The sequence below is a fragment of the Platalea leucorodia genome (genome assembly GCF_965183815.1).
Source record: "Platalea leucorodia genome assembly, chromosome: 19".
NCBI classification, from domain to species: Eukaryota; Metazoa; Chordata; class Aves; order Pelecaniformes; family Threskiornithidae; genus Platalea; species Platalea leucorodia.
In genome coordinates, this window is record NC_138841.1 from 6,734,279 (window position 1) to 6,756,090 (window position 21,812).

General features: G+C 47.1%; 1 protein-coding gene across 3 annotated transcripts in view; it reads left to right on the plus strand.

Moving 5' to 3' along the window:
- Nucleotides 1-451: 451 nt before the first annotated feature.
- The window catches only part of PPP1R12B (protein phosphatase 1 regulatory subunit 12B), a gene marked incomplete at its 5' end in the record, with an annotated part of 128,700 nt that continues 107,339 nt past the window's right edge, over nt 452-21,812 (plus strand). For all 3 annotated transcript variants that reach the window (XM_082330073.1, XM_082330074.1, XM_082330075.1), the window contains one exon: nt 452-739. In XM_082330073.1, the coding sequence (XP_082186199.1) occupies nt 452-739 (288 nt within the window). The remainder of the gene's footprint in view (nt 740-21,812) is intronic.

Consider the following 21,812-nt stretch of genomic DNA (forward strand, 5'->3'; position numbering starts at 1 on the left):
CGCAGGGGCACCGCGGGCTGCCCCGGCCCTCCCTGCCCCGCAGACGAGGGCAGGGCCGGGCGGTGCCGGCTGCTCACGCCGCACACGGCAGCCGCGGTCGGCCGGCGGGGCGGAGGCGCCGGCAGCGGAGGCGGCGCGGCGGGCAGAGCGCTGCGATGGCGCCGGGCGGGCAGGCGCACCCCCCCCGCGCGCGGGGGCCGCTGGGAGTTGTAGTCCGGGTCGCGCCCAGGTGCGGCGGCGCGCAGGGGCCGCCGGGAGTTGTGTCCGCCCCGCGGGCAGGTGCGGCGCCGCCGGCGGGAACTACATCTCCCAGAATCCCGCGGGGCGCGGGCGGCGCGGGCGCGGCGGCGGCGGCGGCGGCGGGGGCGTAGCGAAGATGGCGGCGGGGGCGCTGCGCCCCGCTCCCGGCTGAGGCGCGGCGCGCTCCCTGCGCCTCAGTGCGGCGGCGGCGATGTCGGAGCCGGAGCACCTGGGCGGGAAGCGGGCCGAATCGGCGCGGCTGCGGCGGGCCGAGCAGCTGCGGCGCTGGAAGGGCTCTCTGACGGAGCAGGAGCCGGTGGCGGCGGGGGGCGGCCGGGGCCGGCATCGCGGCGCCGGGGGGTCCCGCGTCCGCTTCGAGGAGGGCGCCGTTTTCCTGGCCGCCTGCTCCAGCGGGGACACCGAGGAGGTGAAGCGCCTGCTGGGCCGCGGCGCCCGCATCAACACCACCAACGTGGACGGGCTGACAGCCCTGCACCAGGTACCGGCAGCCCGGGCTCGGCGGGGGGGAGCCGGGCCCGGGGCGGGGGGGTGGCGGCCCGGCGGTCCCTTCCCTTCGCCTGCCGCCGGGCGAGGCTTCCCCCGGCCGGGAAGGGGGGACGCAGGCTGGGGGTGGCTCAGCCCTCGCCTCCTCAGCCCCGGGGCCGGGGGGCGACGAGGGTTTCAGAGGCTTCCCCCGGTGCTGGCGGGGGGGGGGGGGGGGCAGAGCCGAACCTGCAGCGCCGGTGCTGGGATGTTTATAAACAAAGTGGTGATGGAGGGCTTTGATCTGAGCCTCATCCCGCATATGTAGCCCGTGTCTAAAGCAGAGACCTAGTTTGGAGGGGAGCGTGGTAGCGTATTCCAGTCGAGCAGCTTGATGTACCGAGTTCTCACAGGGATATTAAGTAGCTTAATTAGCAAAATAAAGCGTTGGGCTGGCAGAGCTGTGAGCCTGGCTAGGCGGCCAATTTATTAATTTTTGGAAAACTTCTGACTTTGTGCTTGGGGTCTGCTGAAATAGCAGCAGTACTAGGAAAAATTCCCGTGGGGAGCGCGGTTTTTGCAAGGTCAGAAGCGTCTTGTCCGCTTCTGTGTTTGCGTTACATCCGAGTTGCCTTGAAACTGCCCAAACTGCTCTTTGGCAACCTTTGCAGAGACCAGAGAGTTCCCGCATCTCCGATAAGCGACGTAGATTCTATTAATATTCATCCAAATGTGCTGAAGATCATACAAAAGCAGTTGCAGAAGTTAGCTTCGGAGTGCTAAAGCCTTGCCTGTCTAGAAACATGTGCTGTGTTTCATCTGTAGCTTTTGCTGTTGTGTAAATGAACAGGAATGTAAGGGAGCATGTGAAATTGCTACCCTTTAATATTGGGAAACCTGTTGCTATTCAGAATTTAGCAGGGCATGTGAAATCAGCGTCCCAGATTGTTGCATCTGGTCAGTGAAATGAATCTGATTTGAATCCGGGCCAGCCTCAGGAAGAAAATTTTCTTAGCTTGAGATCTCGTAGATTAAGCATGCAGTGTAGCGACGGGATGGGGAAAAGAAGCACAGTCCAGGAATAACATCTGGAAATAATGTGTTTGTAAAGAATAATGCTTTAATAGCACAAATGGCAGGACAGTAATTGAGTTGATTAGGCTTTCTTCTGTGCTGGGCTGGTATTATTGAACTGAAGCATTTGGGACATTTAAGAGCTCGGTTCACAAGCTCGCTTGCTCGTGGCTGTCAGTGAACAAGGGGCAGTGATATTTTATTCATTGTGTTCTGGAGTTCCAAACATAAGTTATGAAGCAAAGAGCATGGGAGCTTAGGACCACCAGATTGAATAAGACTTCAGTTGGGAAAGCAGTGAACTTCTTAACGGCTCAGCTTTTTTTTTTTTTGTGTGTGGTATAGCAATAGCAAATAAGTTACACTGCTTAACTGATCTCCAATACAGCATGTATACATTTATGATCAGATAAATAAGTAATCGTATAGACACGAGTAAGAGCCAGTTACTGAAGAGCTGGTTATTGAAAGCACTTTGACAAGCAAGGAGGCTGAAGCTAAGGGGGACAGAAGTACGGTAGAGTTGGGATGACTTCATCAGGGCTTTCCAGCCAGGATTGATTATGATCTCTTGAGAAGTATCCGGGTATCTTGCTGATGTACGTAATGCGACGCTTGGCCAAAAGTGTATGGTGAAGTGCATTAGACTCATCAGACAATGGGCAATTATCTCTGCAAGGTCAAACTTCTTGAATATATGACAGGCCGTGTATTGACAAGCAGGCTGCAAGTATAATTCTGTATGCATAAAGAATTGCGTCTTAGGAGCCAAGTATCAGGTAACATTGAACAGTAACACCTAGGGCTTGATACTTGGAAAAGCTTTTAGATGAGTGAGTGGTCAAGCAGATGCTAGCTGTACAAGTGAGTCTCTTACATGAAGTGTTTCTTCAGAAACTTTACAGGAAGGGAGGTTGCCCTTACTTTGAATTTAATGAAAGTTTTGTTCCAGTGTCCCACTGATGTATTAACATTTTCTCATCTGCATATCTCAGCCAACGCCGAAGAGTGCTGAGATGTTCTTGCACACCCAAATGGAACAAACACTGGTTTGTTAGACGTTTTGGTGTACGTGTGTATCTTGACTCTATAAATCTGTATCAGATGAAAATGTTTATTATCGTGATTGAAGAGGGTGTTATGAGTTCCTTATCTCTGAACGTGTCCAAAATATGTTTGTTTTCATATTACTTGGGGAATGCTACTGTCTGTGGTAAAGTGTTAGCTGAGGTCCAGTTAGGTTGAGGGTCCCCAGGGTGCTGGCTGACAAATGAAATGAATGTAGTACGCGTGAGGATTTTTTAAATAACTTCTCTTAGTATTAGAAACATAACATTATGAGATACAGGGCAGATGGTAGTGACCATCTGCTCTCCTTTAATACTTGTGAAACCAAACGGCCATGCAGTATGGAAGGAAATCCTACACATTGAAAAGAGTTTGCTTCGTTGAAGGCAAGATTGGATAAACATTGTTTTCTTTGGTTAAAGAACTTAGTATTAAGTGAGACTTGCTCCGTACAAGCAAATGTCTTTTTAGTTAATGGAAGGGTTAACAAAGTCAATTGACTTAATTTGTTGGAGTTGGCATCTGCTTCTACAAAACCTAAGACCAATCTTACAAATTGGGTTAGTTTGTTTGATGTGTACAGTAGCCCCAAATGTTGCGTGGTGTTCAACAAGGTAAAATTACCCTTTCTCTAGTATCTGGGCCACTATGACTAAGAACCGTTGTGTATTGCTGGGTGTGAAGCTGTCTTTGCTATTTATAGCTATGAAGCTGTATTTTGAAAATAACCTTTTAAATTACAAGTGCTGTTTCTGAGCCTCCAGCTTGCGTCGTCCTCCTCTTTGGAGGCATCAGGTGCAGCATAAACCTACGCCACAGGCCAGCGTCTGCTATCTGTACTGTGGCTTCAGTTACCCGTGTATCTTTACCTCAGTGCCTGCAGAGTGCTTCTGGATGAACATCGATCCCGTATTTTCAGTGATTAACTTAAGTCATTGAATACAGTGTATTTTTGGCAATGGTTTTGTGTCTGATGCAGAATGGAAAGGGAGATATTCGCTAAATGCGAGTGAACATTTAGAAATCATCAAGAAAACCAGTACCAGTAGGTGAAACAAACTGTTGGTCGCAGTTGAACTTCTTTAGTGTTTGCAAACAGTGGGAAGTGGCCATGAAACGATCTCTTCCTCCTGAGCGACAGAAGGAACCGAAGAGTAAACTTTTACGAAAATTGAGTCTTAAGGGGAAAAAAATTCTGATGCTTCTAGTTGGGAAGGCATCTCCAAATGTAATAGGCAACGCTTGCTTGTCTTTAAGGACTGCTTCACAAACGATGGCAACAGAAAAGACGGTTTATCCTTTGTCTGCCCTTTGATGAGTTACTCGCTGTTTCCCTTTTGCCTGCTCCATGGAGGAGTGAGTTGCTCATGAAATAGCTTCTGAGTTTCTGCCATTTACAGTTCTCTTAAAGTACCTTGGCACTTGCTTTTGACTTATTTTCAGGTGCTGGGCACCTGTGGTTATTCAGAAGCTGCTTCAGGAAAAGTCAGGTACTCGTGCAGTGATTCTGGGTTCGATAGCGGAGGCTGTGACCTCTGGCAGTCCCAGTTTAAGTTGTTCCTGCTTCTGAGCCAGAACTGTAAAACTGCAGGCATGCCTGGTTGCTCTTCAGAGCTCTGCAAAGCGGCGTCCATGTCAGGCTAAGGCTGGTCAGGTTTTGGTTGCTGCTCAGCAGATTTGGCCCTCTACTCGCTTCCAAACGTCATGTGCAGTCCTAGCAAAGCAGAAGGCAGCAGAATTTTTGGACAGTCCAAAAACACAGCCGGGGTAACGCGTTACAGACTGCTCTTCTTAACGGCAGCAGCCGGGAGACTGTTGGGAGAATCATCCAGGTGCTAACACCGGAACAAAATCCGGGAGGCTGAGGGGAGGGAAGAGAGGGTTCCTATGTGGACTGGTGTGTTTTCTGGCTAGGACATCACTGCTAGAGAGCATGGAGCAAAGGGCTGGAACCGCAGCAGTGGCTGAAGCAGCCTGGGTTTGTTTTACAGGATAACTGAGATCCAGCAGTCATTACCCACACAGGGTGCTCATGCAGCAACCGCTTCTAGAAGTTTCTTAATCAGCAAAAGGTAAAAGCTAGCTTGTGCCTTGAAACGTGAGGCTATAAGACAGCGTACAGTGGCATGAAAGCTCTTGAATGAAGTGTTCAGGTACTACATATGCATATGTTCGGGGCATCACAGCTGTACTTTAGCTTCTGATCTCTTAATCGGTGATGATAGTGTCATACATCAGGCTGCATTTTTTAAGATTGGGTGGCTGCATTGCCTAAAAATACATTAATCCTAGAAGAGAAGGTTATCTAGGGAGAGTCCTACCTTTTCCACCGCACTCTGCAAAGTTTCTTTCCGAAGGTATGCTTCTGCCAATGGAAATAGAAGTTGCAAGCTGTTTGAACTGTATTTAACACTGCTCATCAAACTGAAATATGACACTGTCAAAAATAGGGTTTATCACTAGGGTAAGTGAAATACTTTTTTTTTGGGTCTCACTTATAAATGGGAGTACAATAGTACATACTCTGAATAAAGTGAGAAGGCTTGGAAGCTACCTACAATACACCAGGAATTTATTAGACAAAGCTAGTTAAAATCTGAAGTGCTGTTTTACCAACCTTATGCTTTTATTTTCTTGCTTTTGGCTTACTCAGTCCCTTTTTTGGCTCGATGTTTTGTCCCTGTGGGTTAGTTCAATTGTCCCTCACATCTCTATTTCAAAACAATCTCCTAAGTGGGCAGAATTAACTCTAGACTAAACAACCTAACCTTGAACTGGAAGGCGGTAGAGCCTTGGAGAACTGCTGCTCCTTGCCGCAGTCGGAGGAAGCCTTCCCTTGTTTTGGTTCGGGGCAGTTTCTCAGCTGGTTAGTTGGGCTTCGGGAAACTGAAGCCAACCACGGCGTTCACTCAGCTGCTGGGTGCTGGGAGGAAACTTATTCTGTTTTAGTAAGTAGATGGATATTTGCGATGGGAAATGTGCATCTTCATTGTTTCCTTCCTCAGCCTCTGTTTATCCTATCCAGAGATGAGATGAGCCAAGCTCTGTTGCTCCCCGTAAACAGCGAGCAAGTGAACTGCTAGGATTTGCAGCTACAACTTCCTCTGTGGCGGCAGCGAGAAGTGACGGCCCTGGTCCCTTCGTGCTGTCTGTGGAAAAGCTCTCATCTCTACAGCAATGCTGCTGGGCAGTCCAGAGCTCTGGCCCCACGTGGAAATCGCCTTTGGGAAGCAAGGGTACTTCAGGGAAAGCTTGTTATGCTTAAGAGATGCTGAAAGCTCTCTGACTTTTGCAAATAAAATTCTTGAGCCTGCATTAGAGATGGAGACAAGTCCTTAATGCTGCATACTTGTCTGAATCAACATTGTTTGATAAGATTGAAAGCCAGCTCAGCAAAAAATGCCGGAATGAGCAATGAATGCAGTGCCTGGAACAGTCACTGTTCCAGAGCGGTGTCTTGCAGCTCCTGTTGGCATGGCTGAAACATTAAAGGCAACGCTTATGTGCAGAACTCTCTCAGCTGTAACCTAGATGAAACTACCGTCATCCTGGTATTATTTTTGTAATTTATAATGCCTCTTGCTTATTTTAAGGGTGAGTTTTAGGGGCTGGGAGCTGTTTCTATTACAAACAGGTTTAGAGACTTAGAATTCAGATTAGGTACTGTGGAGCTTGTGAGACACCTTAAGTGCTGTGTGTTGTAATATACTGAGATAATAACTGGCTAATATTAAAATAGAAGACTTTTGAGTTGGTATGCCAGCTTTCCATTGAGGATTATTATATACCATAAGTCAAAAAGGCCTGTCAGACTGTGCATATTAGAGCAATCTTTTCAAGAAGGTTGGGAGAGGGGAATATTATGTAAGTGGTTGTATAAATTGAGATTTCTTTTCTTTCAAACTTTTGAATACAAAGGAGGGCAGGGGCAGCGTTAAATACTCTGAAATGTCTGCTCTGGTTTTTAAAAAATTGTGTTTGTGCACAGGGCTGGATGAAAAAATGAACGAAAGAGAAACCCAGCCCCTTTCAGGGGAATAGCAGCCCCCACCCTCCCATGGCAAGCTCTCCAAACGAGTGAACTGTTTGACCTAGTGATAACGGTATGGCCCCAGCACGGTGAAGGTGCCCAGTGTAAATCCTGGGATCTGAGTCTGCGGTTTATTTTCAGCTGTCCTTCTGAAGGGAGGTGCAACAGCTGTCCCTGCGATCTCCTTTATTGGGCTGCAGCAAACTGATCTGCATGGGGATGAAAGGTGCAGCTCGCAGGAGGCGGTGTTCAATGTGCCTTAGCAGGAAAATTTCAGTTTGTAAGAATTTTGAGGGAACGATTTGGTGGGGACTTAGGTGCCTGTTTTTATGGGGCTCACCTCAGCATGAAGGGATTTAAGAACAACTTCGTGGTGAGTATAGTCCACACAGGCCTGTGCAGAGAAACGTTTCAAGCTGCCGTCAGCTTCTTGAAAATGGAGGGCGATGTGATCTGCCTGTGCTGTTGGAGCTTTTCAGAGCACGACTGTGTGATGGAGCTCCAACCTGCACAGCTTATAGGTGCCAAAGTTTTATTTCCTCCCTTCTCTCCAGAGATGCATCTCTTACTGTGATGGAACAGGACCGTTCTTAAATACTTAATTCTTAAAACATGTTTTTCAGAGGAAATTTGCTTTTCTAGATTCCCAGGCTGGTGAGAATGATACCCTGCACTGCTGACAGCCAAATCCTGAGAGTCAGGCCTCTCTTTCAAGCTGTTGACAATCACGAACATCAAAATTCTTGATTCAGACACCTATGCAATTTCTCATGACAGCGTTCGTTCGTAATAATTACAATGTACAGTACTTACAAATGACTAGGATTTTAGAAAAGACATCCAGGTGCACTCTTGTTAAATATTTTCATGTTAAACGAATTTTTGAAAGATCAGTCTCCTTCCAGCTTTAAGCTCTCATAGTCTTTGCTCATCTGAAAACAACTGAAAATAACTGAAAATTCACTCTTTAAGTGTAGATGATGTGATTTTTTTAACAGTTTTTAATTAATACCTTGTTTCCTGTAGCTGAAAAAAATAGAACAGTCTTAACTTGTAAGAGTCTCACTAGAAATGTCTCCATAATACAGTAAGCTGACCTTGCAGAGGGACACGAGCAGTTTCAGCGTTGCTTTTCCAGCATTCAGCCTTGCTCATAAATCTTCGTGAAATGTACAGAATGCAGAATGACCACCTGCCGTGAGCCTTTTACGTGTCACTGCCCTTTCAGGGTAAAACTAAACCTGGCCCTTCTCCGATACTCTGAGCCGGAGCATTGATTTGCCACAGCGATTGCTCACCATCCATTTCTGGAATCTGTCTGAAGCCACCTCCTATTTATAATTTGCCATTCCTCACTGTCTTAGACAGTTAATGCGATTTCGTTACAAAGCTTTATGCTTTTTTACATCGGAAATCATGCGATAGCCCCAACTCGTAGTATCAGGCCTTGTCTAAACACAACTGCTGGTTTAGCAAGAGGTGGCTCTAACAGTGATTTAGTGAACTGATGCAGCTTTGTGTGTGGGCTCTGCTGGCCTAACCTGGCTTACATCTGTTTAGCTTGGACGTGTAAATATAATACCATCACCCAAACGGATGTAAACCAGCTTGAAGCTGGGACGGCCCGCACACGGAGCTGCACCGAATTAACCGTACTGGTTTTGCACTTGAATTGATGCGCCCTGAAGTACTGCTGCACTGGTTTCATTCTGAAGTCAAAGTACGAAGCAGGTTTCTCTTCCTCTTCCAGGACTTGAATTCGTATGAATCGTCAGCCTTACCCAAACCAATTATTGATTATGGAGTGACAACTTGATGCTTCGTGCGAGGCATGTTAATGGGGATTTCTCCCTTGGAAGATTGCTGGAGCAGGGCAGCTCTGACCCAGCGGGCTGTCAGTAATGGGGCTTGCTTTAGTTGTTTTGGTAGAGCCACGGCTCTGCTCTGAGATACATCATTAACAGAGACCCTGCCTCTGCCAACAGAAATCATCAGAATATTTACCTTAAATACTGTGGTGGTTTTAGAGGATGAAATGTTCTAAATTTTTATCTAACAAGCCGTTTTTCTACCCCATTTGCTCTCTGGTTTCCGTAAGCGAGATGACATGCCGTCCAGCGTAGACAGGTTTGGGGTTTTTGTGGATAACAACCAAATCTGAGCTCAGTGGTTGCATTAGCACAGCCTACACCTGTCCGGGAAGAGGTGCGTGTCCTGAGCCCGGGCAGGAGTTTAACTGCACCCGTGACAGTCATACAAACACTACAGACCTGCCAAGTGTCTGATTTAATTTTTTTTTAGAGCAATGTGATCATACTCGCAGAAGTTCCTGTGCTAGCAAACCGCATGCCCTCGCTTGAGTCTTCTAATGAACATCGCAAGTGATGTTTGTACTGTTGGTATGATCTACACGTTGCATTAATATAACCATTTCAGTTACCAAAAATGATTACACTGGCAAAGATGCTTTCAAAGCAACTTGATGGCACATGCAAAACGCTACGTTCTAGCCTATTACCACAACATCTTCCTTTTTTGATGCAAGAGGTGGTTTTTAAGCAGTCTACAGCAAGTATTTCAAGCAGAATTATAAATACTGAGCTGAAATAGCTCTCTCTAGAGAGGTTAGAAAGTGCTGCTGACTTGCTTCCGAAGGAGGTAGCGTCTAGGTTAAACCTTCAAAGCTGGTTTCATCACTTGATGCTGGCTTTCAGTTCTTGTCTCGCTTCGTGCTTCTTCACTGTGTTCTTAGGAAGCCGACTGAGCTGCACCGTGCTCCAGCCAGCTCAACTCACTGCGTGCTGATATTCTCATCAGTCTTGTTAGCCTTTAGGGGAATCTGTGTACCATGCACAAGCTTTGAAAGGTAGAAATTGTGTTCCAAATTGCTCTTTCAAAGACTTTTGAGAAGCAGAAAGTCAATGTTGTGTGTCACAGTCTCTTCCAGACAGTTATATTGATAGTCCATAAAAGCGGTTATCTTGACTGTCTCATCTGTCTGCTCTGCCTCCCTGCGGACTTGGCAGGTCTTTTTCTGCAGAGTTGCTTTACAGCCAGTTGCCCCAGTCTGTGTTGTTGCAAGGAGTTGCTCTGTCCTGGGGCAGGACTTTCTGTTTGCCTTGGTTGACCTTCACAAGCTCTCCGTCAGGCCGCTCCTCCAGCCTGTGTAGGTCCCGCTGAGAAGAATCTCCTGCCTCAGTGTCCTGGTTTCAGCTGGGACACCCAGCCACGCCAACCGCTTTGGTGTCATCTGCAAACTTCTCGAGAGTGCTCTCTGTCCCATAATTGGGGTTAATCAAGTTTGTCAATAAAGACATTGAATTGTATTGGCTCCAGTATCAACCCCGAGGGATGCCACTGGTAATCAGCTGCCGGCTGGACTTTGTCCGACTGATCATCTTTTGAGCCTGGTATTCTAGATAATTTTGCATCGCCTCGTAGTCTGCTTCCATAGTCCAGCTCTCGCCCGTTTGCCTATTAAGAATACTATCAGAGACGGTGTCAAAGGTGCACCGCGCTCGCTCTGCCATCATCCACCCAGCCAGCTTGTCATTGTGGAGGGCAATCAAGTTCGGCAAGATTTGCCACTGGTAAATCCCTGCTGGTTGTTCCCAGTCACCACCACCTCCTGCATGCGGCTGGAAATAGCTTTCAGGAAGATACTACATGGCCTTTCCAGGGACTAAGGTGGGACTGACAGGCCCGTAGTTCCCTGGATTCTTCTTACATGATGGGTGGTGTTTGCATGTCATCAGGAACCTCCCTTTGTCACCATGACCTTTGAAAGACGACAGTGACTTTGCAGTGACATCAGCCAGCTCCCTCAGCCGTGTCTGCATCCCGCCCTGTCCCAAAAGCGATCCACGGCCATTCCTTCCCCTTTATTGTCTGAGCTGGGGCTCTGGTGCTGCACAATGTAGCTAGCAGGACCAGTTTGCTTTTCCTGGGAACTGTCCTTAGTCCGTTCCTTCTAGCACGCGTGCCCGTCTTGTCGCAGCAAACTTCTCAGCTGCAGCGCTTCCGTAGTATGCAGTGCCTGAAACTTCAGTCTTCCTTGCCTGTAGCTCTTTGCAGCGACGGTCAGACACTCATGTGCGCAGCAAACTGAACACTTCTAGGGTATTTTCCTGATTTCCTTATCTAGCTCCCTTTTGTTTGTTTGTTTCCTTTCTAAAAAATCTAAGTTTTAAGGTGAGGTCCCTGCCAGGAGGGAAATAGGAGAGGTTCTTTCTAGTTGACTTGTCTCTTAGCTTCTTCAGAGTTCGGTCTTGCAGGAGCACGGCTGAGCGATGGCGAGTGAGCAATTGCTGTCGTCTCATACCTGTGATGCCCTGCTTTTTGGTGCAAACTTGCGCAATGACTTCACCAACGATTCAAAACTGCTTATCTGTCAGCAGCAGTTCAGTTTTAAGGCATGTTGTGACCTCTTTCCTTCCGGAGTAGGCAAGCAATAAGAAGTACTGCCAGGCAATATCTCCCAAGGGAGAAGATGATCGTGGATTCCTGTTTCTTACTACCACTTTGGTAAACGCTTCTTAACCATCTTGCAGTACGGACATCAGTGGATCCTAAGGCTAGGGGTATTCTCTTATCTTTCTTGGCTGCCTTAATTTTATTAATAGGCTTAGCAATTGTCTTCCAGTTGCTGAAGAATGCTTCTTGCTGTGCCCGTGTGCAGAATGGCTGACGCTGTAGGAAATGCTATAAAGCAAGCTCAACCGTCATTTTTGGCTTCTGAGTCCACTTTAGTGGAGCCCTTTTTACTTGCAGCCCAGCTACCAATTTAATCACTGCTGCACTTTGAATATTAAGTGTTGCTCGGTGCCATCCCAGTATGGAAGGGGGGTGCAGGAGGCACTGGGGTACAGACTGGGCTCTGCGGAGGGGGATGAGTAGCTGTAGCTGTTGTAGCCAGCCCATGAGCGATGGCTGCTCGGTCGCTGTGGATCAGCTGCAAGAGTGAGCTGCCATAAGCCAGGGCTTAGCTTGTGTTCTTGCAAAAAGCATGGCTTAGGGTCCAGCTTTGCTTAACCTTGGCACCCACGCAAGCTTGTGAAGAGTCGGACAGGGCTGTTTGGCCCCGTGTGCCCAGCCTCTGCCCAGCAGATGGATATGCTGCCCTGGGGAGCTGGGTTTAAGGAGTAGCTTTGAGTGCCAAACCTTTGTGCAGGCAAAGCGCTGCTCCTGCCAGCAGGTGAGGAAACCTGGCTGGTAGGTAGGATTAAGCAGCTCCTGTGATTTGTAAACCAGCCTTTCTGCAAGCGGGGCAGGGAGGGGAGAGTGAGTTTTGGCAGCTTAAGTCTCTCCCTCGGACCAAGGTGAGTAGCCTCTGGCTAGGAGGAGAAGGAACCGGTGAGGAAAATAGCACTGTTTGACAACTTGTTGCTTTGTATTCCTTTCGGTAGTCCCGGGTGGGATCTGACTCCTGTTCATCTGCTGTTCCTGGGCAGTTCCACCGCGTGCCGGCTGCTCCTGTGTCCCCTAGGTGTGCGTGCTGCGCTGCGGCAGCCCGGCCGCTTTCTGGACCAAAACGCGGCTCCAGGGGTTTGGCCTGCCCTGGAGCTATTGAGCTTGTCCCCATGTCACTTGCCTACCCACTGCCATTTGTTTCCCAGACCCTCTGTCACTTAGCTACTCTCAGTCTAATTAACCTGGGGGGAAAGCTGAAACGCAATCAGTCTCTCCTGCAGCTCCTCAGAGTCTTTACTTGTCATCCAAGTACCGGCCCCGGTGCGAGGTGAGCTGCGTCTTGGATACTGGGTGTGTTAGAGCTCTGGGCAAAGGCTCGATATGCGAGCCTTCCAGCTCTCGGGTGAGGATACCCGCACCTCTCCTGCTGGGGTTTGCGTCCCTTCCCTGGTCACGCGCGCGTTCCTCAGTCTCGCCTCTTGCACGTGGAACTGGAAGGTGGAACCTGTTCAGAGAGGCGGGTGCGCGAGGGCGAGCGTGTTTGCTGCGGACAAGTAGAGCTTGTGCAAACTTCTGTGTGTTGTGTCTATGGACAGGGGGACTTTCAATGAAGAAAATTGAAAAGTGATGATTTAGGAGAATTTAAATCCTAATTATTTCAAAACTGAAAGAATGATACATTGTTCCTTATGACATATCATCTCCTACATGGGGCGGCCTGTGTGCTTTCTCCTCTCTATCATAAATCACTGTAATAGATATACGCTGTATTCGGGGAACACACAGTATCATTTTTTTTTCTGGGGAGTATTGGGAGAGCCTGAGTCTTGGATTCAGCTCAACTAAATAGCTTCAAATGACAGATCTGTCCCAGTTTTGCCATTGTTTGCTGAACAGTTTTGTATTGCTTCTGAGCGATACTGTGTCTGCACACCTTCAGTCTTTCCTGTACAAAGATCTATTAAAATAAAAAATAAAAATTCAGCTTTCTGAGCTTTACCAAGCCGCAGCATTGACAGAAAAGGTTCCAGAACTGCTCAGGCAAATGAAAAGTGTCGGGTCTTCAGCACCAGCTGGTATTTGTTCAGGAGGAACTGGCATATGAAGTCCCTAAGCTATTATCCGTTGTGTATAACACAGCACTTAAAACAGACCGACTGCCAGAGGACCATCCCTGCGGCAGGACCACGTCGATGGGATGTGACAGTTCTCCGTGCGGTGCTAGTTTCCAAAAAGGACTCCAAGAAGGCCCTGGGAAAAGATGAACCCAAAGGAGTCAACAAGCACGTGGGGAGGAGAAATCTGGTTGAGGTGGTATGTTTGGATTTCCAAAACGCTTTTGACAAGGTCCCTCTGTGGAAGCCCTAAGAAACAAAGCTGTTGTGAAATAAAAAGAGATCTTATCATTGATTAATTACTTTCTGAAAGAGATAAAGCGAAGGCTAGGAGTAAACGATCAGTTTACAGGAGGGAGTTATCCTGTGCATCTCCCCTGGGGTCCGTGCTGCTCTGCACACCCGTATGTGTGGAATAAAGAGTGAGGTACAGTTTGTTGATGGTGCTGCTTATTCAGAATAATAAAATGAAAGCTGGCAGTGACAGGTTTCACAATACTGGCTAATTTGCTGATAAAATGGCTGGCAAAATTTGGTCAGTAAATGGGGAGTAATGTTTACGGGGAAGCAGTGGGTTCTAACCCAGCTGTTACAGGCTGGGAAAGGTTTTCTGGGGATTTAATGTGATAGCATGGAAGTACTGCGGTGGGTAAAAAGCAAATCAAACATTAGGAATTGTTAAGAAAGGAATAAATAAAGTAGAAGTCCTAAAGCCAGTATAAGTTCATGTTGTGCCCATCTATGGATTAGTTTGTGCAGTCCTCTTTCTACCATCTCAAAAAATGTAGTCAATAGAAAGGTACGGGAAATAACAGCAAGGTGATCAAAGTCACGGAGTGGTTTCTGTACAAGGAAAGATCAAAACTGTCTGCGATTCTTTCTAACCGGTGGAAAGCCACAAGCACAGATATGATAGAGGTAGCCAAGGTTACATATAAGATGTGATTAGGAATGTTTGCTTTTTCCCACAAGGAAGAATTAAAGGACATCACAATTTTAAAACGCATATTTTTTTTATCCAGTGTAAAATTCAGCTGTGGAACGAATTGCTTTAGGACATGGTTCATGCCAAAAGCTGAGAGACCTTCAGAAACTGCTTGATGGGTATAATTCTAACTCTGTAAGTGAAGCTACAGATTGCCAGGCTCTAGGATGGAGTGGCAGGAGAATTCCCTCTATGATGTAATGAATAATTAAAAAGGCATTATTTATTACAGATTAGAGTCAAGAAGAGAAATAAGACAGGAGAGAATAAGGCCAAATACCTTCTCAAATGTTAAGGCAATAGTTTTAAAATTAAAACCCAGTGATTTTTAGAAGGCTAAGTAATACTATATTGCATAAATGGTGGGCAATTACGCTTTATATTTAATAGGCAATTTTATTGAATTTTTGGGTAACTTGCAGCAGTGGCATGAAGATTATATTTCATAGCGTCCTCTAACCCAGAAGAAAGAATATGTGTATGTATGGGATATCACCTTGCTAATCCATGAGGTTTTGAGCCTTTTTCTATTCCTGGCTTGCAGTAGCCTGAACTAATGTATCTGACTGAACACAGTATCTAGGTACTCTTGCGAAGGATGGATTTCGTCTTTACTTCGCAGGTTGCACTAGCTTTTCTTTTCTTTCTTGGATGACTGACAAACAGAATTTGACCTTCGCAGCCCGAAATGGTTTGTCTTTTAAATTGATATCACTCGAGTTATTCTGAACAAGCGTTCCCTCACGCTGAAAAAGATAAGTGGTAAATTTGTCTGTCTCTTGATGAGAGACTTCAGGACCGTGCCAACCTGTATGCCAGCAGAGCCAAGGTTTAAACTTCAGAGCATATTGCAGGAGTTATTTTTGATCCCTTATTAATAGCGGCTATAGAAGAAGCCCTATGCTTATGGCCAAATATTGTCTTATAGCTATTTCAAGTATTGGCTTGTCTTCAGTCTACAACTCAGTCGGTCCACAAAATCCATTCTTTTCCATTTAGTTTAGGTGCTGTTAATCTTTAAGAAAATTGTTCAATGTTACAGAAAGTGAAAAGGAACAAAGAATTGATTGTAGTCATCGGGAGGGGATCCATGTGCTGACGTTGTGCCCAGCTTCCTGCGAATTGTGCTAGTGCCTTAAAAATTCAAGCCCTGTCCAAAACGAGAACTGCTGCATTAGGGGGAAAAAAAGACATTTTAATGTAATCTGATTCCAGGGTTATCTTTTAAAGTACAGTGTTATGGTGATGAAACCCTCAGAGTCTTGGATATTTGGGGATACCTGTTATTGACAAAGCTACCAGCTCTTTTTTTTTTTTTTTTTTCCCTTGGTTGCTGTGGCCTGGTCTCAGTTATTGTAACCACTCACCCCTTCTCCAGTTTATCTGAGTTGCTTTCCTAATCCTTCAGCTTCTTTGAGCAGTGCTTTGATAGTTCTCCTTCTGTTGTACGATGCTGAAAGCTGCCTTTTCCTCCACCGCTTGTTTGGGTTTTTGTCCTTTGCTCTTCCAGTCCGTGCTGCCTCGGCGGTGAGGGCAGGCTGCTGCGGCTGTAGGGTTACAGGTGCGTGGCTGGAAGGGATGACGGAAGACCTTTCTGGTCCAGTCCTCTGCACTAAGGCACAAGCAGGTTTCTCAGAGTTTTTTCCAAGAGACAATTAACTAATCCGTTCCTAAACATCTTCATGAAGAGCCCGTCTGCACCTCCCCTGGAAGCCCGCTCCAGCGCCTGGCAGGCTGAGCAGTTAGGAAGCATTTCCCAGTGTTTGACCCAATTCTACTTTCTTCCAAATGAAACCGAATTCTTTGTTTTCCTCTGGTTGCAGTTGCTTTCCCTTTCATAACAGCCTTCCCACTACTGGAAGACTCTGTTCTCCTCAAACCTTTTTTTTCTTTTACCTAGATACAGTAAAGCTGGTTTTATTTAACCTTTCCAACTAGTTGATGTCTTCTAAACTTGCGGTGAGCCTTGTCGTTCTCCTCTGGGCTGCTTAGGAGTGTGTTGCTTTCAAGTTGAATGTGATACTTCTGTGGAGATCTCTCCAGCCCAAGAATAATTTTCTTCAGGGCCTTGCTAACAGCAGTTGTCTGTAATGTATTCCAGAATGAGATTTGCTTTCTTCTTCAGCAGCACCCCACTGAGTCATTCAGCCAAGCCTTAATTAGCAAGTGGGGAGGGAGATGAGGGGATGGTAAAGCAAAATTAGAAGTAATGGTATAAATCATTAATGCTATGACAATATATTTAGTAAATGTTGCTTTGAAAGATTAAGACCCTAAGCAAGCAGCGTGCTCCCTGCAGCGTGGGAGCTGTCGGAGCCGGCGTGGTGCGTTGGCCGCGGTGGCCGAGAGCTGGCAGGAGCGGAGCTGCCCTCACGCGAAGGAGACCTGTGGCACCGCGGCGCGGTGGTTGGGCTGCTTTCACCCTGTCTTGAGTGAGTATCTAGTCAGTGATCCACCCTAGTACTGTGTCCTTTTTGTCCTTCTTTTGCCTTTAGATGTCTCCCACCTAAGTGCAGGAATTTCCCGTTGCGCTTTGTTGTAAGAACGTTTGTCAGGAACACTTGGAGTCCTGGAGCTCTCCACCTTCTTCGCTTTGGTGTCACCTCACACCAGTAAAATGTGATCTCTGTTTCTACCTTTTTGTTGAACAGGAGGAGCAGAGCTGGACCTTGTTAGGCTGTGCTGATGGGACTTTCAGACTGTTTACACAGGCTCAAGGTTTTGCAGTCTGTGCCGAGTCCTGTGCTTTGCTGCGCAGACCGAGTCCCCGCCGGTGCAGCTGCGGTGGGTCGAGGTTACCGCAGCCCTGAGCGGATGTCGAGCGAGCGTCCTCTTTTCCCGAAACCTTTTGCAACTTGTTCCTGTCTTATCTTTCTGAATTCTTCTTTAGCCAGGTTTTTTTTTCCCCAAAGCATTGTTTATTTCTGTGGTGCCCTACAAGTAGTATAAACCATATTTGTGATGCCACAGAAATCTGTAAGAAATGCTTTTGGAAAATGGGGAAAGTTGTTTGGTTCCTCCCCCGCCCCCCCCATTTTTTTAAGTTAAGATTTTTCTGATTCATGTCCTATTCATGCCTACCACATCTTTTTTTAGTTGTGAACACTAGAATTTCTTATGGTATTGGAAAATGTAGTGTGCCATTACATAGGGGCCTAATGATATTTTCTATTTTGTTTTCTTCCATTCCAAATAATTTCTAGAATTTGCTTTGATTTCTGAGCTTGGAGCTGATATTTTCCTACAGCTATTTGTTATAATCCTAAGAGCTTTTTCCTGAATGGCAGTAATAAGCTCAGAGCCTTTCATTCTGTTACATGACGTTAGGTGTATTTTTTGCCCGTGATTCACTCTACAGTTATCTGCATTGGATTTCATCTGCTGTTTTATCACCAGTTGCTCAGTATTGTAAGGTTCTTCTGCAGGTTTGTCCTTTTCTTTGCCCTCTTGAATAGTTTCATCAACAAACATCACCTCACTAATCACCTCCTCTTCCAGATCCTTTATTTAATACATTTGGCGGCACAGACCTCGGGAAAGATTTCTGCAGAGATCCCCAGGAAGAAAATCTATCACTTTTTCTGGTCTCCCCATCATGAAAATATGTTTAATCGTGCAAGGATCTTCCCTCTTGCCCATGCAATTCTGTGTCTTGAGGGGCCTGGTGAGAAGCCCTTAGGAAGCCTCTGGATTGTATCACCTGCATCTCCCTTGCTTTGTGCCTATTTACCCTTCCAAGGACTCCAGTGGCTTTCTGTCGTATGACTTCCCTCTGTGAAAGCCTTGGTGGCTCTTTGCCAAAATATCACAATTTCCCATGCATCTACTCTTCTGTATTATACCATCCGCTAATGCAAGCACCAGCAGCTTGGTTCTTTTGGGGTTTGATAAGATCTCTCCCTTTCTCTATTCCAGGAGTTTCCTCACTTCCCAGCGACTCCTCCTTTCCACCTTCGCAGCCATACATTGAGACACTTGCCGCTTGTCCATTTGTCTGGTCCTACACGTAGCCGTGATGTGATTTCCAGGTGTGACCCAAGAAGTCCGACTGTCCAACTTTCTAACACAACCCGTTTTGTTTCTAGAGCCTCTCCTGGCTGTGCGTCTGTCATGCCTCCAGCAGGCAAGCCACCATGGTTATCACCACCCGTCTGTCTGTCTGCCTGATCGCGAAATCTCTTGCTCATGGCCTAGCTCTTGCTTCAAGCTGGGAACGCAGCCTGCAAACGGGTGCGTCCGTGGTCTGGGGGACATGCAGGCATGTTCCCAGCGAGTCAGACCCATCTGCAGGACTGCTCTCGCAGCCATCAGCTCACTGCTTCCCCCCGTGAGCCCTGCCTTCGCAGCTGGCACGGAGATGGGGCTGCGTTGTGGTGCCTCTGAAAGTCCCCCTGCACGGTGCTCTTTGCTTCTCTTCCTTCTCCTGCAGAAATGGGGTGATCCACTCAGAAGTGAGACTGTTTCATGGCTCTGGCAGTTGGGCTTTGTCAGCAAACCTTGCCCTCTCCTAAATTTCTCCTGTTCATCATCCAGGTTATGGTACTTTGTTTCTGAGGATTGCCTGTGCCACCCACCTTCAAGGCAGGCTAATGCACAATAAACATGGAAATTGCCATCCTCTAGCTGGACTTCCACCGGGTTTTGATTTACTTTAAGGATGAGTAATTGCTGCAGTTCACCTGTAAGCCCGGTCGGTCTGCCTGGCTGCTCCTTCCGTACGTGGTAGTTAAGAGGTGGAGAGCCTGCTCTCCCCCGCCACTCCTCCCTTCGCTGTGTGCGTTCACTGCTCTCTCCATTTCTGGCTATGTCCTTTTTTCGGCATCTGCTAGCCAGGGCTGCCTAAGTCCTGACAGAGCACTCAATCACCGGGCTGCCAGTATCTAAGCCATGCAGAGCATGTGCAGGGCGTCGGAGCAAGGAACTGGGTTTACGTTACTCCTACGAAAACATAAAAGTTTGTATCAGGTCTGTATTTCTTTGATCACAGAGACCACAGTTCTTGATTAGACTCAAAGCGTCATTAATATCACTGGGGAAAGCGGACACCCTTAGTTGTGTCCGTCTTTCAAACTAGCAAGATATCCGGGGCCGTGCTCTGGCAGGAGTGCAGTGCACGGCAGCGTCCTTCATACGCTTACGGTCCTCGGTTGCTCTGGGAAGGCGTCTGTGCAAGGGTCTGGCAAAGATCTGTCACTGAAGCAGCACTTGTCCCTCTTCAGTGACCTTATTCTACGGTCGTTTTCTTTCACAGATCGCTTGCTCTCAGTGCCGTCTTTGCCACCACCTCTTTTTGCGGGGCTATCACCAGGACGGGGTCCCTGGCCGCTGTCTGGACTGCTGATGGCAGCACGAGGGTGATCGGCTCCGAAGTCATCAGTGAATGATTTTCTTACTGGTGGCCATGCTGAGATTTGCTTTAGTTTGTTTCCCAAAAACAAAAACCCAAACCAACAAAGACACTTTCCTATGGCTTGAGCAGCCCTCAGTGTCGGTTGATTTTTTTTTTTTCTTCTTTTTCTCCTGTGAAGAAAGGCAAGTTCAAATGAACTCTGCCTGAAAGTGTAGTTGACATTTAAACTCGTGCGAACCGGATTCTCAAACATACATCGAGCACACGTCTTTTTCCAGTATTGGGAGTTCTTGAGAAGTTTGTTACTGAAGGGATCTGCAGACTCTGTCGTAGGACTTCGAACTCCTATATTCTCCTTCACCTACCGCTCTAAAAATGCCAGCCAGAGCCCAGACCTTAAATTGCTGTATTTAAACAGGTTTTTTTGCTATGTTTTAAGAAAATATATAGCTTAATTTCTGCTGTAATAGCAAATTATATCAAGGTTTCACTAGCATTTAAAAGAAAATATTTCCTTAAAGCTGCACCATGTTAAGTGACATTGCAAATCCAGGTGATTGCACTGGAAACAGAAATGCTTGCACAGTCTTAGCTGTGGTCCTGTCAGGAAGAAATGTGGAATCACTTTCTTTTTAGAAAGATTTCTTTATCCAGCACCGTCTTTGTCTGCTCCATCATTGTTATGCCGCGAAGAAAATTCTGTGTCCGGTGGTTGACGTGGTGCCTTTTCCTGCTGGGAATGACTTGGCGGCAGCTGAGCCGTGGTGGACACCAGTCTCTTGTTCAGGTAGCGGGCAGAAAGAACGGCAAAACTCAGAAAAACCACTCGTTTGCCTGAATGTGAAGGCTGTGAGTTGCACAGGACTGGAACGTGACGGAGCAAGCTGCTACGTGTCTGTCTAGCGATGATTTTTGCTGAGCCCCTGGGAGCACGTGCGACTGATACTTAGGGAGTATTTACCCACCTGAACCTTCAACTGTGAAGAAGAAAATATAAATTTTTCCAGCCACTGCAGGGTTGGCAATGAGAATGAATAAGTAGAGTTATTGAGTGTATGTTTTTCTTTTTATAAAGCAACTTTTTTTTTTTTTTTTTTTCTGGCCACAAAGGTGAGATTCAGCTCTGGAAACAAAACCTGATGTGGCTGCAAGACAATGATGTGCACAGAAACCAAGGGCCTGATATTCTGCTTCTGAATAAGTTGTCTATGATTCCACCAAAGGAATCTCCTCTTTCTTTTCATTTGCAGTTGTGTTGAGGTGTTTCTGCGTATAGCCGCTGTTTTTATCATCTTCACCCTTACTTAGTGGTAGTTGGGCACTTCTTGGTGTTTGTAGGAGCTCGTGGTACTTCTCCTACACAAACTTTGGCATCCGTACGGAAGAGCTGGGTTTCTGTGAAAGCGATACTAGCCCTGGAGTGACTTTGTTGCTTTCTCTGTGGAAAAAACAGTTTTTCCTCGGGCCATATGTGGCGTGAGCTGTCTGTCTTGACATAAGCAAGATGTCCAAGTGAATGATTATGTGGCAGCTTAAGACGACCGTGGTCCTGCCCTTCCTGCTGCTCTTGTCACGCACCTTTCATACCAGTGTAAGTGCTTGTCTGGTCCCACTGTGAGCCAGTTTAGCTCCTGGATCTGTTTAGTGGGGTATCAAATGAGTATCAATGCCCCTTGCCGGGGCAGAGGGTCTGCTGGCCGGGGTGAGCCAGGGCAGGACAAAGGCAGCCCTGGCTTTAGCCAGCAGAGCCTGCCGCAAAATCCTACCACGGGAGAGACTAAAGTAAGCCTGAAGTGACCAGCGGAGATTTCTCCGTCTGTCTTTGAGGCCTATAGTTAGGTAACACAAATCTCACCTTTAGTTTGCCAAGTTAGAGCTAAAATCATTTGCAGCTGTTTTCCCATGTCTCTGACCAGTTAGGAGAAGACCTAGAGAGACTTTTCCCATAGCGGATTGTTTGCTGGAGCACGGAGGGCCCTGCCATGCCTTCCTACCCCATCTTGACCTTCTAGCAGGTATGGTGTGAGTGGAGTAACCTTGCCGAGTGGGCTGAAAAGT